Source organism: Eptatretus burgeri, chromosome 18, assembly GCF_056783735.1.
Source record: "Eptatretus burgeri isolate ZD-2024b chromosome 18, Ebu_testis_v1, whole genome shotgun sequence".
NCBI lineage: Eukaryota > Metazoa > Chordata > Myxini > Myxiniformes > Myxinidae > Eptatretus > Eptatretus burgeri.
This window is the reverse complement of record NC_140978.1, coordinates 40769934-40784496: the sequence shown is the minus strand read 5'-3', so window position 1 is coordinate 40784496 and position 14563 is coordinate 40769934. Positions and strand designations below refer to the sequence as shown.

The following is a 14563-nucleotide window of genomic DNA, read 5'->3' as shown; positions in this document are numbered from 1 at the left end:
GGCAGGGAGATGAATTGATGTGTGTGGCGTCTCTCAGATGGATGTGAAACTGGATGTCGCATCTGCCGGATTCCCTCCTTCCCCTCCTCACTCTCCCCACCCATCTCTCCCCCTCTCCTCTCACTCCTTTTTCCTCTCCCCTTCCTCTCTCTCTCCCACCCACCTCCTCCCCTCATCCCCCACCTCTTCCCCTATGTTAAGGGGACTGTTAAGGACTGATGGTTTAGTTTTTAATACAAAACAGCTTCCCCAATGTGGCATGTACATATCAGATTCAAAGTGAGTCAACAGGAGGGGTGCAAAGCTCAACCACATGTATGAGCGAGCATGTATGTAGGTAGGCCTTTGCCTGGTATATAGTGTGGGTTTTAAATGCTCCTGCTCATTTTATATCGAATCCAGCAGTTAAAAAGAACATGGTGTTGTTAAGGCGCGTTATATTGCTCTTCCCTGCACCTCCCCTCACTCTGCCTTTCCTTCTTCAACTCTCACGCCACCTTCCTTTCCCCTCACACTGCCTTCCTCTCAAACCCCTTCCCCTCTCCACCCCCCCCCCCCCATGGAACACCTTCAGGCAATCTCCGTGTGCTGTTTTTACATACCCGATTTAACGTCCCCATTTCATACCATCCTCCCCCGTTCTCCACAAGTCCCACGACGAAACACAAGTCCAGAACCCCCTGCCGTCACCCTTACCTCCTCCCAAACCCACTCCCCACTTCCCCCTCTCCTTGTCCCCCATCATTCTGGCTCCCACCCTCCCCCCCCCCACAGAGTGTATAGCACCGTTTGGTGAGGCATCGCTCTCCACATCCCCTCCCTTCTCCCCCTTTCCAACCACTCCAAGCTCCGGAATCCCTCCTCGCTCCTCTCCCTACCCTTCGTCCTCGCTCCTCCTCCATCCCATCCGTCCTCGCCCCTCCTCCCTCCCCTCCGTCCTCGCCCCTCCTCCCTCCCCTCCGTCCTCGCCCCTCCTCCCTCCTCGCCCCTCCTCCCTCCCTCCGTCCTCGCCCCTCCCCTCCGTCCTCGCCCCTCCTCCCTCCGTCCTCCGTCCTCGCCCCTCCTCCCTCCCTCCGTCCTCGCCCCTCCTCCCTCCCCTCCGTCCTCGCCCCTCCTCCCTCCCCTCAGCCCTCTATCCCTCTCAGCCCTCTATCCCCCTCTCTCTCTCTCTCTCTCTCTCTCTCTCTCTCTCTCTCTCTCTCTCTCTCTCTCTCTCTCTCTCTCTCTCTCTCTCTCTCTCTCTCTCTCTCTCTCTCGTCCTCTCTGCCCTCTGCCCCCTCCGCCCTCTTCCTCCCCCGTCCTCTCTTCCCCTCCCTCATCACTCTCTTCTTTCTCCCTCTACCCCCCCCCCTCTTTAACATTCTCATCAGCAAAGCGACGAGTTGTATTTGCTCGTGGTAAATAAATAAATAAATTAACACGGAAACGATTACAAAACCTAGCCGTCTCGTGCTAATGATAGGCTAATAATGCCTATTAGTACTCATTGTGGATTCGCCCTTTGACAATGTGACCCAATTATATGAGTTTTCTCCATATTCTCATGATAAGGGTTTATTTTAAAACTCGAATGAAAAAAATTACCCCCGTGTGGGGGTGGCGGTCATCTCTATAATACCACAAGTTCTCAATGTTCAGTTGTGACCGAAGACTACTGTGCAGTTCTACTGCGCAGTTTGGTTAAAGATGACTCGGCATTTTGGTGCGCGTGCACGAAATTATATTTTGAAAATAAATGCCGACGTTTACATTTCGGGTTTTGAAAGTTTTGCACCTTCGGCGGAAAATGTATAAATATAAAAGGCTAAAAATATGTTTTATATTTATATTTCATTTCTCCTTCCTTCCTTCTTTGCGAATCGCATCGGCGTTTTTGGGCATCTTCCAGATCACGTGACGGTCAAACGGGAAAGAAATTCAAAAATCTGTCCTGTTAGATACAAGATAATATTTTTTACTATCATAATCATTGAACAGTTGCCGAATATCTTGTAGAAGGTTTTGAAAATGGCGATTTTTATAACTTACATGACCTCGTGACCTTGACCCTGACCTTGAACCCGGACAATAGTTATATCGTTGTGCAACACTCATCGACCTCTACCGACATAATAAGTTTCATCAAGATCAGAAAGAAAAATTGTTGACTGACGGACGGACATTTGGTCCGGCTTTATTAGGTCATCTCGGTAGAGATGACCTAAAAAGTAAGTTATGCCCCCAAAACACACACACACACACACACCAAAACCCCATCTCCTACTGTGTGAGCGGATGGGCTAATCATTCCGAAAGGTTCGATTCCACATTCCACCCATCTGTTTATTTCTCGTGTAAGGGAGAGAGAAGAGAAGAGAAGAGAAGAGAAGAGAAGAGAAGAGAAGAGAAGATAAGAGAAGATAAGAGAAGATAAGAGAAGATAAGAGAAGATAAGAGAAGATAAGAGAAGATAAGAGAAGATAAGAGAAGATAAGAGAAGATAAGAGAAGATAAGATAAGATAAGAGAAGATAAGATAAGAGAAGAGAGTGCTCATGTGGCATTTTCAAGGTGTCTCATGTGATCTACTATCAGGGCGACATCTTCAAAACAATGAACTTGATCGTGAAATCCTTATCAACTACACTCGGTTTAAAAGAAATTGTTTGTCCTGCGATCTTAGATACAGTAATTATATCCATCTCATGATTCATAAACTTGACTCCAAGTTTTCTCATCATTTAATGGAAATCAAGACCCAGACGCTTGAAGGCCCACAGAATCAGAAATTCATGTTTGGCTTAATGAATAAATATTGCTTCACTTAACACTTCATTGTTGTTTTTTCTTGAATAAATTTGTTGGAATGAAGATTTTAATGGGTTTTCTTTTGGTGTCCTTGTACACTCGATTGGCCCCATCCCCCCCAAAAAACGGCGATGTGATTACATCATACATCACGTGATCCACCACATCATCTGCAGGATACTTTTGCTTCGGGACTTGTGTTTACGCGCGGCTATGGGCATGTTTACCGGACTGGGCATGCAGGCATGGCGGGTACAAACGTTCAGGGCTGGAGAAACACTGTGAGCGATGCATGATGATACAAGTACAATGTTGAAAGGGTCTACAAGTTAGAAACCGCAACCAGTATTGTCTGACTTTCACTTTTGAGTTTTGTCACTTATGATTTACTAGCATATTACCCGTAGGGTGATTGTGACACTCCCCACCAACCCCTCCTAACTTTGTCCCATCTTTGCTCTCCACCCCCAACCCCCACCCCCAAACCCTCACTCAATCATTTTAGTCAATCACTGGATTACTAAGAAACCAAGTGGAGAAACTCTACCCTGGGTCGCCGGACTGGTCCTCACTCGCAACTGCTTTTCATTTGATGGAGAATTCTGCGAGCAGACCAACATTGTAGCCATGAATACCAAAATGGGTCCCAGCTGTGCCGATCCTTTTTATCGGTTTCATTGAGCAACAATTTTTTGAGCAGTCTGAGAGTCCCCCACCAGAACGTTTTGACCAATGAAGAGACAACTGCATAGGTGCTGCCTCCTCCAGCAGAAAGGACCTTGAACGGTTTTATAGACTTTGTTGATTCATTCCACCCTGCTCTTAATTTTATGTGGGAGATTTCAGGTACCTCCGTCACCTTTCTCGGCACTGTTTTTTTATCAAAGAGAACGGACTTGCCACTACTGTCCATTACTAACCCACAGATTCACACATCTACCTGCTGCAATATATTCATCCCCCTTCCCCTCCAACCTTCAAAAGTTCAATTCCATATTCCCAGTTCCTCAGGCTCCGTCGTCTGTGCAACAAATAATTCTGACTTCAAATCCAAATCAAATGAGATGTGCAAGTTCTTTGCCGAGCATACCTTTTCCCACCTCCATTGTGGCCGGTGCACTGGAGCATGCCTGCAACACCAATAGACAGACGGCTTTTCGACTTTCTGAGAAAAAAAACCCCCAAAAAAACGAAGAAATGATCCCGTTCACATCGATCTACTATCCTATCAATCTTCGAGTCAAAGACCTCATCCAGAGGAACGTCAAGCCTTTACAGAATGATCCTGAAATCCACTCAATTTTCCCACAACCGCCTCTCATCGCTTTCAAGTGGGAGAGAAATTTGTGAAATTCCTTGGTAACAGGACTATTACTAACCTCCAACCAGGAACGTATAAGTGTTCACGGGTTCACTGAAACACCTGACTTTCATTAAGACAACCACTTCAATCTCAGGACCCAAAAGCAGTGTTAAGGTCTTGGACCACTTTGACTGTACCTCAGAGAATCAGGGAACGTGTTGCACTCCGCAAGATTTTCCTCGTTGAGACCGAACGGAGACTGGGCGATCACTTCCGCGAACACTTGCCTGATGTACGAATGAATCAACAGCACAGATCTCTCCAATCCGGTTGATCGACGCTTCAAACTTCCTGGACACTTGTTCAGTCATTACGCAATCCCTGGTAGTTTTGTTCATTTCAGCATTACGGACAATGAAGTGTGTAAAGAACGAAGCCTAATCTTCAAGATTGGCATGTTGTCCCCCCCAAACCCCTAACCCAATGGGATTAAAGAGAGCCTTTCATTCACTTAGGCCTCTTATCTTTTACAACTTTTCAATCTTTTTCCAACTCTGTTTTCTCCCCTTTTATTGTATTTTGCTTTATCTGTCATAATCTCCTCCTTTTCCTCTCCTCTCTACATGACTCTTCCCTTTTACTCTTCTCTTCCTGTTTTCTTCCCTTTGTTCTCTCTCTCTCCTTTTTTCTATTTGGTGGTTTTCTCTACTTTTCCTTTTCCTCTCACTGCTCCTCCTTTTTGTGAGGTATCCAAAGTAAAAATGTCCACCCCTCGCACACCCTGATCCCCGGCATTCCCTCGACGCGCCTCTGACTCACCTCCACACAATATCAACCTTCGCTCCTACCCTGTTGCCCTCTTTTGCTCCGATGAAAGGATGACACTGGAAACATCATTTTATCCTTCCGCAAGCTTCCCACGGCCATCAGCATACTTTCATCAACCTTGTTGATTCCATACATTGCTCTACCTGTCTGCCCTCACAGAATGACACAAGCCTGATTTGAATGTTTACAAACCTCATACGAATGGGAATCTTATTTCTCATTCGTTAAACATTTAAATGCTTGCAGAGGAAGTGAATTTGGGGTTAGTGGTTGGCGGAGAAGGTAAAATATGGGAGCCCTTTCCTTGACACCTTCCTCGAGACACCCCAGCCATTATTACCTCTGCGCTTCCACTTGTTGGTCACGTTCTTGAACCAACTTCAGCTCACGAGCATCAAAGTTGTCCTTCATCTGCTTCACTTTCTGCTCCAGTTGTGCCAGAAGTCTGGCTTTGCCTTCCCAATCGCGGCTCGCAGCACTGGCACGACCACGGAAAACACAGCTCAGCAAGAGATATCGCACATTTCACTTTGAAAGCTCTCCACTAATTTTACATCACACGAGTATGGATAATGGAATGCCTTTCCTCAAAGAAGAGATTCTGCAGCCATTCAAGCTGCAGATGTTTCTCCCTTTGAAACTCGTCAGTTCGGAGAAAGTTCGATGTTAATGTAACAAGAGACCTTTGACGGTTTTGCGAGCGTTCTCTCTTGTCTTGGCTTATGTAACTGCAACGCTCCACCTCAAAGTGGTGCGAGAGATTTTGTGGTGGTGAGAATGACAGGAGCGTCGGAGGTAACGCCATCAAAGAATTACTATTCTTTAAGGAAAGGCAGTCTATATTGTGCAATTTTATGCATAGTTTGAACTTTAGAAGTTGTTTGCTAATACAGGAAGAGGCACGCTTGCGTTACATCTTAGGTCTAGAATGCCTCAAAAGCATTTTTGTTTTTCTTCAGACCAAATATTTTTGTTCACAACTTTACAATGCCATAAACCACCTTTGGAAAAGATTACTTAAAGTGCAACAAGAAAATCCATTTAGTTTCGACCCTTGTTAACAAGCTAACCTTCATCATTCTATCGCACGTCGATTCAATCTTCACAACCGACCGCTGAGAATGTTAATCTTCCATCCTGCCACTCAGTGTTTCAATTTTATCTTTCTTTTTTTTTTTCAGCAAGAACATTTGTGTGTGGAAAAAAGACAACAACAACAACAACCGCAAAACCTCCAACCAACCGAACTGGAAACGCGTCAGCAGACCTGTGCACCCTGTTGGCTTCATCGATCTGTGCGCGTGCATCTTCCAGGTCACACTTGAGTTGCTCTTTCCTTTCGGACAACCGTAACAACTGCTCCTCAAGATCACCAACGGCCGCGGCCTCTTCGTCGAGTTGCTGCTGGAGACGCGTCCGAGCTTCGAATTCCTCTTCACGCACACGTCGCAACCGTTCATTGTTGTCTTTCACTTCCTGTCGAATACACCACACAACAAAAATGGATAAAAAAACAATACAACCTGATGAAGTACTGGAGGGTGATGCCAAAGGCTAGACAGGGCTTCATTGCTGTACCAAACCCAGTGTTGGCTTAACGGTTTAGGTGGCTGGCTTAAGATCTTAGGGTCTCGAGTTTCAGCAATTGTCGACCATTGAATTAACACCAGGTGGGGTTGACTCAGCCTGCCATCCTTCCGAGGTCGGCAAAATGAGTACCAGTGCACTGGTAACGACAGGCACTGCATCAGCGGCACAGCCACAACGCCAGGAAATAATGCAAACAGCAGCCACAGGCTGCACATGATGGCTAGCTATTGTTGTGCCTTCTTTTACATCGACTACATTAGCAATCAAAAATATTTTTTAAACGCCAGGGACCTCCGGCAGGCTGAACAGTTTACATTTTGTTCCCCACCGATAGGCCGTATCTGCACCCGGACCTTAACCAAAATCTAATTGGCTTGTTCATGTCACCTACCCAACTCATCCACCAGGTTTTGTCACCACCAGTTCTTTGATATATCATGCGAAATATCGTTTTTGGCCCCATCTCTCAAAGGTGAAAAAAAAATTCGGATCTGGATCCGAATCTTTACCAAAATCAAATAAATCCTTTCTTGTATATCCATAACTTTCAAATATATCCATAACTTTTTGAGATATCCTGCTCACAAAAAGACAAAGAGGGGTGAAAACAGAATCTTTGTCCACCTTCGGTGGTGTAGGTAATAAAGATAAATGTGTTCTCAGCATAGCGCACAGATTCAAGGAAGTGATAGCAGCCATATGCAGAGATTTAATCCATTTAAACAGCTTCGGTAGTGGTACATCTTCGGAAAGGTGTATTATTAACAAAAGAAGTTCAAGGTGGCACAGCCATGATGGCCAGTGGGTACTATTGAAGGGCCTAAGCCTGAGGATGTGACCAGTGGGTACTAATGAAGGGCCTCGGCCCTGGGATGAGCAACAGAACCATTAACCAGCTGCATTGAAAATAATTGAAGGTTTAACCAAGAACAAAATTGTACACAATTGCCCAAATAAAAAAAATGGATTAAATCAATTACTGTGGTCTTTTGTGAACAAAAATGAGGACTTTGTAAGAAATTTCTCCACCACGGTTTTCACGATTGACTTGGTAACATCCACCGATTGACCGGCATTTACGGCAGCAAATCAGTCGAAAATTTTTTTTTATTATTCAAAAGACAATCGGTACAACTGAGAGTCTGAGACCAGATCCGTTAAGGGAGACTTTCCATGCGGTGGAATGTTTGCAAAAACTTTTCGTCACAGTGACAAAACAAAGCCCTCGAATGACTATGCGTCACAACTCATGCCGTTGGCCTGTTCCTTTGGTGAGCACATCAAGAGATGGAGAGAATTAAAAAAAATAAACAACCACATTCTCGAAAACACTCAAAGGTAAATGCGTTATTCAAATTATCAAACAAACCTCTTTCAGTTTCTTTATCGTTTCAGTTTGATCATCAACAATCTTGTTTTTTATTTTGAGGGATTCGTTGTCCATCTCACTTTGCTCAGTTAAGGCTGCCAGCTCAAACTGCAGCTTCTCAATCTGTGCGTCCAGTCGACCACGGTCTTGGGCCAAAGCTGCTCCTGCCAAATACAATTATTTTTTGAAATGTAATAATTAATCCTCTACCAATATTATGGTTTTGAAACAACAGCAAAACAGAGAAGTATTTAACAAATCAAAGTTTGCATCGCCGCACCTTGCTGAGCCAGTTCATGACCCCAGATCCTTCTCTCCGATCGCAATCCCTCAATCAGCGACTCCTGGGCGCTCAGCTGTGCCAACGTCTGTTTCTTCTCCTGACCCAGACTCTCGATCTGCACATTTTTTTGAGTCAAATCTTCATGCATTGCTTGCAGAACATCGTGTTTGTTCTGAGTACAATCATACAGGTACAGAGCTACAGTTAGAACGTAAACCTCTGGTGGAGAAACAGAGCTGGTACTCTTGGTACAAAGGCGAGGCTCCAAGAGCTTCTGACAGACACCAGAGAACAAAATTGGTTAAACACGATAAAAACACATAAAGGCAAGAAAAATAATTCATATTTGAATATTGAAGAAGAAATAATGTATGTGTGTATGTGATGTATGTATGAATGTGATTATGTATGTATATGATCATACATGTATACAAGTAGAAATGTTTGTGTGTGATTATGTATCCATATATATGTATGTATGTGATTATGTATGTATGTATGTGATTATGTACGTATGTGATTTTGCATGTATATGATTATGTATGTATATAAGTAGAAATGTTTGTGTGTGATTATGTATGCATATATATGTAGGTATGTGATTATGTATGTATGTATGTGATTATGTATGTATACGATTATGCATATATAAATAGAAATGTATGTGTGTGATTATGTATGCATATATATGTACGTATGTGGTTATGGATGTACGCATGTGATTATGTATGTATGTGATTATGTATATATATATATATATATATATATATATATATATATATATATATATATATATATATATATATATATATATATATATATATATATATATATATGATTATATTATGCATATATAAGTAGAAATGTATGTGTGTGATTATGGATGTATATGATTATGCATATATAAATAGAAATGCATGTGTGTGATTATGTATGTACGTATGTGATTATGTGTGTATGTACGTATGTGATTATGTATGTATGTGATTATGTATGTATGTGATTATGTATGTATGTGATTATGTATGTATGTGATTATGTATGTATGTGATTATGCATATATAAGTAGAAATGCATGTGTGTGATAATGTATGTATATGATTATGCATATATAAGTAGAAATGTATGTGTGTGATTATGTATGTATATGATTTTGCATATATAAGTAGAAATGTATGTGTGTGATTATGTATGTATTGTTACGGCTGTGGAAATTTGCACAACAACAGAAAGGTCCTAAGATCAGTTATGCCGGTAAGTTTATGTGCAGATAGTTCCCCACCGTTGTTTAGAGGGGTTTATTCGTGTTCACCGGGCTGCGACGCTTTGAGATAGCCGTTTTTCTTTTCTCCAACATTATTTTGGACCAATCATCCCCCAACAACCAAATCGCCACCACCAACATCATTCCCAAACAACTACAACTCAAACACCACCACCTTCGCCTCTTTACCTCCACAACTCCACCCCGCAAACATCGCTTCACCGCCATTCTCAAACGACGCCCACAACAACCAAATCGCCACCACCAACATCGTTCCCAAACAACCACAACCAAATCACCACCACCTTCGCCTCTTTACCCTTCACTACCATCAACAACGTCACCCCGCAAACATTCGCGCAGTCGAGGCGAAGCTTCGGTGAATTACACACATCGACTCGGCCAGGACGAAGCCGCGCTGGCAGGCGAAGCTTCGGTGAATTACACACATCGGCGCGGCCGGGACGAAGCCGCGCTGGCAGGCGAAGCTTCGGTGAATTACACAGATCGGCGCGGCCGGGACGGAGTCACGCTGGCAGGCGAAGCTTCGGTGAATTACACACATCGACTCGGCCAGGACGAAGCCGCGCTGGCAGGCGAAGCTTCGGTGAATTACACAGATCGGCGCGGCCGGGACGGAGCCACGCTGGCAGGCGAAGCTTCGGTGAATTACACACATCGACTCGGCCAGGACGAAGCCGCGCTGGCAGGCGAAGCTTCGGTGAATTACACACATCAGCGCAGCCGGGACGAAGCCGCGCTGGCAGGCGAAGCTTCGGTGAATTACACACATCGGCTTTGCCGGGGTCAGGAGTCACGCTGTCGAGCGAGTGTTTTGGTGATTTCTACCACGTCCGCTTTGCCGGGGTCAGGAGTCACGCTGTCGAGCGAGTGTTGTGGTCATTTCTACCACGTCCGCTTTGCCGGGGTCAGGAGTCACGCTGTCGAGAGAGTGTTTTGGTGATTTCTACCACGTCCGCTTTGCCAGGGTCAGGAGTCACGCTGTCGAGCGAGTGTTTTGGTGATTTCTACCACGTCCGCTTTGCCGGGGTTGGAGTTCAAAGGGTCAGGGGTCGATTTTCGCTTCCCCGGCCCTATAAAAGGGCGAGCAGAACGGAGCTCCGTGTCAGAGAGTCGGTCGGCGCCAGTTGAGTTTGCCGGAGCCAAGGCGGTCCAGGGTGCTCGTTCAAGCGACAACTCGCAAAGAGAGTGTCAACTCACTAAGAGAACGTCAACTCGCTAAGAGAGCATTGACGTGCTGAGAGAGCACCAGCAATTCCCCCCATACTGAGCATCTGCGCTGAGAGAGAGCGCCGGCAACCCCGTCCGTTCCGTGGTGCCTACTGTGCGGCGCGAGCCTGCGCATCCGGGTGGAGAACGCTGGAGAGAGCTCACCAGCCAAGCCGGGTGCCTGAGGACAGGCGCGGCCACGCCAGGCCGTGGGGGAGTCGACGTCGCGACCTGCCCACTGTCGCACCACGAGGGCGTGGGTAAGACCCTTCGGTCTCGTGGGCCTGACCGTTCATCCAGGCTCCACGTCATATTCGGTCCACGGACCTGTCTGCCGCCCTTGTCTTTCGGGGTGGCTTTTCTTTGCTTTTTGTATAAATGTATGTGGTGGCGCCGTCTGGTAAGTAGACTTGTGTAAGTGACTGTGCTTGTGAATAAACCTTTGCTTGTCGTCGGTGGTATTGCTTTCATTGCTATCTTGCCTGAATCCCGTGTTTTATTCCTTGTTGGCTGTAGATACGTGCATGATTCATTGTGTTGGCTGTATATACATGTGGTTTTGAATAAATGTGCCTGTTGAACTGTTTCCCGTTCGTTGCGTCCATTTCCCTTTTGAAAGTGCCATCTTGCATCACGGAAGAAATTGGTAGAGGGATGTAAGCACCCGGTAAACAGAATCACATCCGTCGAGGTCGGCGATAACACCGCTCGGTTATCACTGTAGCACGGAACGGACCGCTTAAGCGGTTCGTGTCCTAGGCCGACCTGCGGCGAGGTACGATCGCCCAGTCAACTACTCGCACAGGTACTTAGGCAGGTCGAATTTGGCAAGCAACCCTATCCTGCGCGGGTGGGCAATTGGCACGATTGTGGTGAGGTTAAACCCCCCCACCCGTGACTGGCTCCTGGCGGTAGTTCCAGGAGGGTCATGACTGAATTGTCCATCCGGTGGGCCACGCGGTTGCAATTGGAGTTACGCAATCGCTCGCATGCCAGGTGGGCCAGAATTTGTAACAGTATGTATGTGAATATGTGTGTATGTAAATATGTGATTATGTATGTATGTATGTATGTATGTGAATATGTGATTATGTATGTATGTATGTATGTATGTATGTGAATATGTGAATGTACGTATGTGATTATGTATGTATGTATGTATGTATGTGATTATGTATGTACGTATGTGATTATGCATATATACGTAGAAATGTATGTGTGTGATTATGTATGCATATATATGTATGTATGTATGTGATTATGTATGTAAGTATGTGATTATGTATGAATATTATTATGCATATATAATAGGGTGGTTCACAATATAATGGTATAAGTAAAAGTTTTCCAAATTTTGCCAGATCGCATTTTGCCTTGTTCCAAGTGACATTTTGAACATCTGTACCAAAAATTGAGCCAAGAGGACACCAGTAAAGGGTGGCACACTTTTTCACAATTTTTATTGCTCAACCTAAGCTCTATGGACAGTTGCGGAACTTACTGAGTAATTGCTAACATCATGTCCCAAGCTCTTTGCTGTCACTATGAAGGATGCAGCAGCCTGACGATTGGATAGACCCTCTCTGTCCCATGTTGTTGTCAATGAAGCAACAAGTACTTCAGATGAGCCTCGCTTCTTTAATCCTGCATGTGAGATATGGCTGGGCTTGACAGGCGTTGCCCTGTAAGCGAACTCTTCATCTGAACCATCTTCAGAGGCTGTTGATGAATCTTGTCCAACTTCTTCCCTCAATCGAGATAGCGTGTGAGTACCTCGGATACACTTCTGTTTTGCCATTGTTCCTGCACTGTGTTCAGCTCTTGCGTTTCTCTCAGCTTCTCTTGCCCTCTTTCTCTTATCCTTCCCTTGCTGAACCTTGTCTACACATCCAAAAGAGCATGACATCCGGTCTTCTCTTTGGTGCCTTAGAAATTCTTTGTCTTCTTCGGGGATCTTCAGGTCGAATATGTTTGCTGCAGCAATATCGAAGAGGTCCTGAAGATCCCCGAGCCAAGTTTCACGACGTAAAAGAGCTCCATCCGTCTCTCTGTTTTTCTCTTTTATTAGTTTCTTGTACTCCGCATACAGCTTCTTGATCTTTTTTCGAAGATTGGCATCCGTCATTGTCGGTAAACTGGCTCTCTCCCATATCTTCTTTACTTCATCCATTGTTGCTGTTGTGGCCTTGGAAGGTAGAGGGGGCTTCTCGAGCAAGTTACATTTCTTTCTTGATGCCATTATTCCTGAAAATAGAAAAAAACGTCAACATTGTGAAAAAGTGTGCCACCCCTAAATGTGCAGAAATTGACTCCATTTTTGGTACAGATGCTTACAATGCCAATTGGAACAAGAAAAAAAGCGATCTGGCAAAATTTTGTGAAAATAAATTTTGTGAAACACCCTAATATATAAGCAGGAATGCATGTGTGTGATTATGTATGCATATATATGTACGTATGTGATTATGTATGTATGTATGTGATTATGTATGTGTATGATTATGCATATATAAGTAGAAATATATATATATATATATATATATATATATATATATATATATATATATATATATATATATATATATATATATATGTGTGTGATTATGTATGTACGTATGTGATTATGTAAGTACGAATGTGATTATTTATGTGAATATGTGTGTATGTACGAATGTTTGTGATTCTGCATGTGTATATGTGGATGTGTATACATGTATGTGATTATGTATGAATAGATGAATGTATGTTTGTGATCATGTATGCATATACAGTATGTATGTCTATATATATATATATATATATATATATATATATATATATATATATATATATATATATATATATATATATATATATATATATATATATATATATATATATATATATATATATATATATATATATATATATATATATATATATATATATATATATATATATATATATATATATATATATATATATATATATATATATATATATATATATATATATATATATATATATATATATATATATATATATATATATATATATATATATATGAATGTGATTATATAAATGGGAATGGATGGATGTATGTGATTATGTATGTATGTATATTGACTATTCACCCATTGGTTGGACAGCTGACCTAACATCACCCACAATTGTAACCTGAACTAATTAAGGTAAAGTATCCGGACGACCCAAAACCCCCCCCCCCCGCCCGTTGACCCAAAAGACCCAAACGACCTCGCGGAAAGACACACAGCGAACTTTGACGCATGAGAAGGCCATTCGGCCTATAATGCCTGTGTTGCTCCTATCCCCGTTTGTTCGGAACAATGTTTAAAGTAAATAAAGATAGAATGTTACATTCACAATCAGGTCAGGTCAGGTCAGGTAAGGGAGCATGCACCGGAGCAGTGCGTCGCTGAGTCCACCTTCCGCCGTTACTCCAGGGTCTCCGTCTGGCCATCCCTCAGGCAGATGCCTGGACCATCCCCATCTCCTTAAGATGCTGAGCAACCTGCTGCAACCACGAGGGACGTGGTCGGCCCATTAGCCTCCACGGCTCACGAGACTCCTTCGCTGAGAGAATCTGGTGAGCAGGATCAGCGTCAGGAAAACGAGCAGCATGTTTAGACAGCCGCAGCTGATGCTCACACAATGCAGGTACCAAATTTCATTTGAGTCTCTCTCAGCAACCGCTCATTCAACACAAAGTCCGACCAGAGATAGCCAAGGATTCTCCGAAAAGACTTGGTACTAAAGGAATTAAGTCGCCATCTCAGATCCCTGGTCAGAGTCCAAATCTCACATCCATAGAGCAAGAGTGGAAGCACCAAGGACCTGAAGACTGAAGACATTCATCCTCCTGCACAGGTACTGACAGCACCACACCCAATGATCGAGTGAATCCATCACT

General features: G+C 43.8%; 1 protein-coding gene across 6 annotated transcripts in view; it reads right to left on the bottom strand.

Annotated features, from left to right (window-relative positions):
* Positions 1 to 14563, bottom strand: part of LRRCC1 (leucine rich repeat and coiled-coil centrosomal protein 1) — a 55289-nt gene that overhangs the window by 9807 nt on the left and 30919 nt on the right. For 4 of the 6 annotated variants that reach the window (XM_085863773.1, XM_085863776.1, XM_085863777.1 and 1 more), the window contains 4 exons: positions 8157 to 8331; positions 7877 to 8040; positions 6185 to 6393; positions 5258 to 5395 (listed from right to left, as the gene is read on the bottom strand). In XM_085863773.1, coding sequence (XP_085719899.1) covers positions 5258 to 5395; positions 6185 to 6393; positions 7877 to 8040; positions 8157 to 8331 — 686 coding nt within the window. The remainder of the gene's footprint in view (positions 1 to 5257; positions 5396 to 6184; positions 6394 to 7876; positions 8041 to 8156; positions 8332 to 14563) is intronic. The other 2 variants (XM_085863772.1, XM_085863775.1) reach the window with 2 other exon arrangements.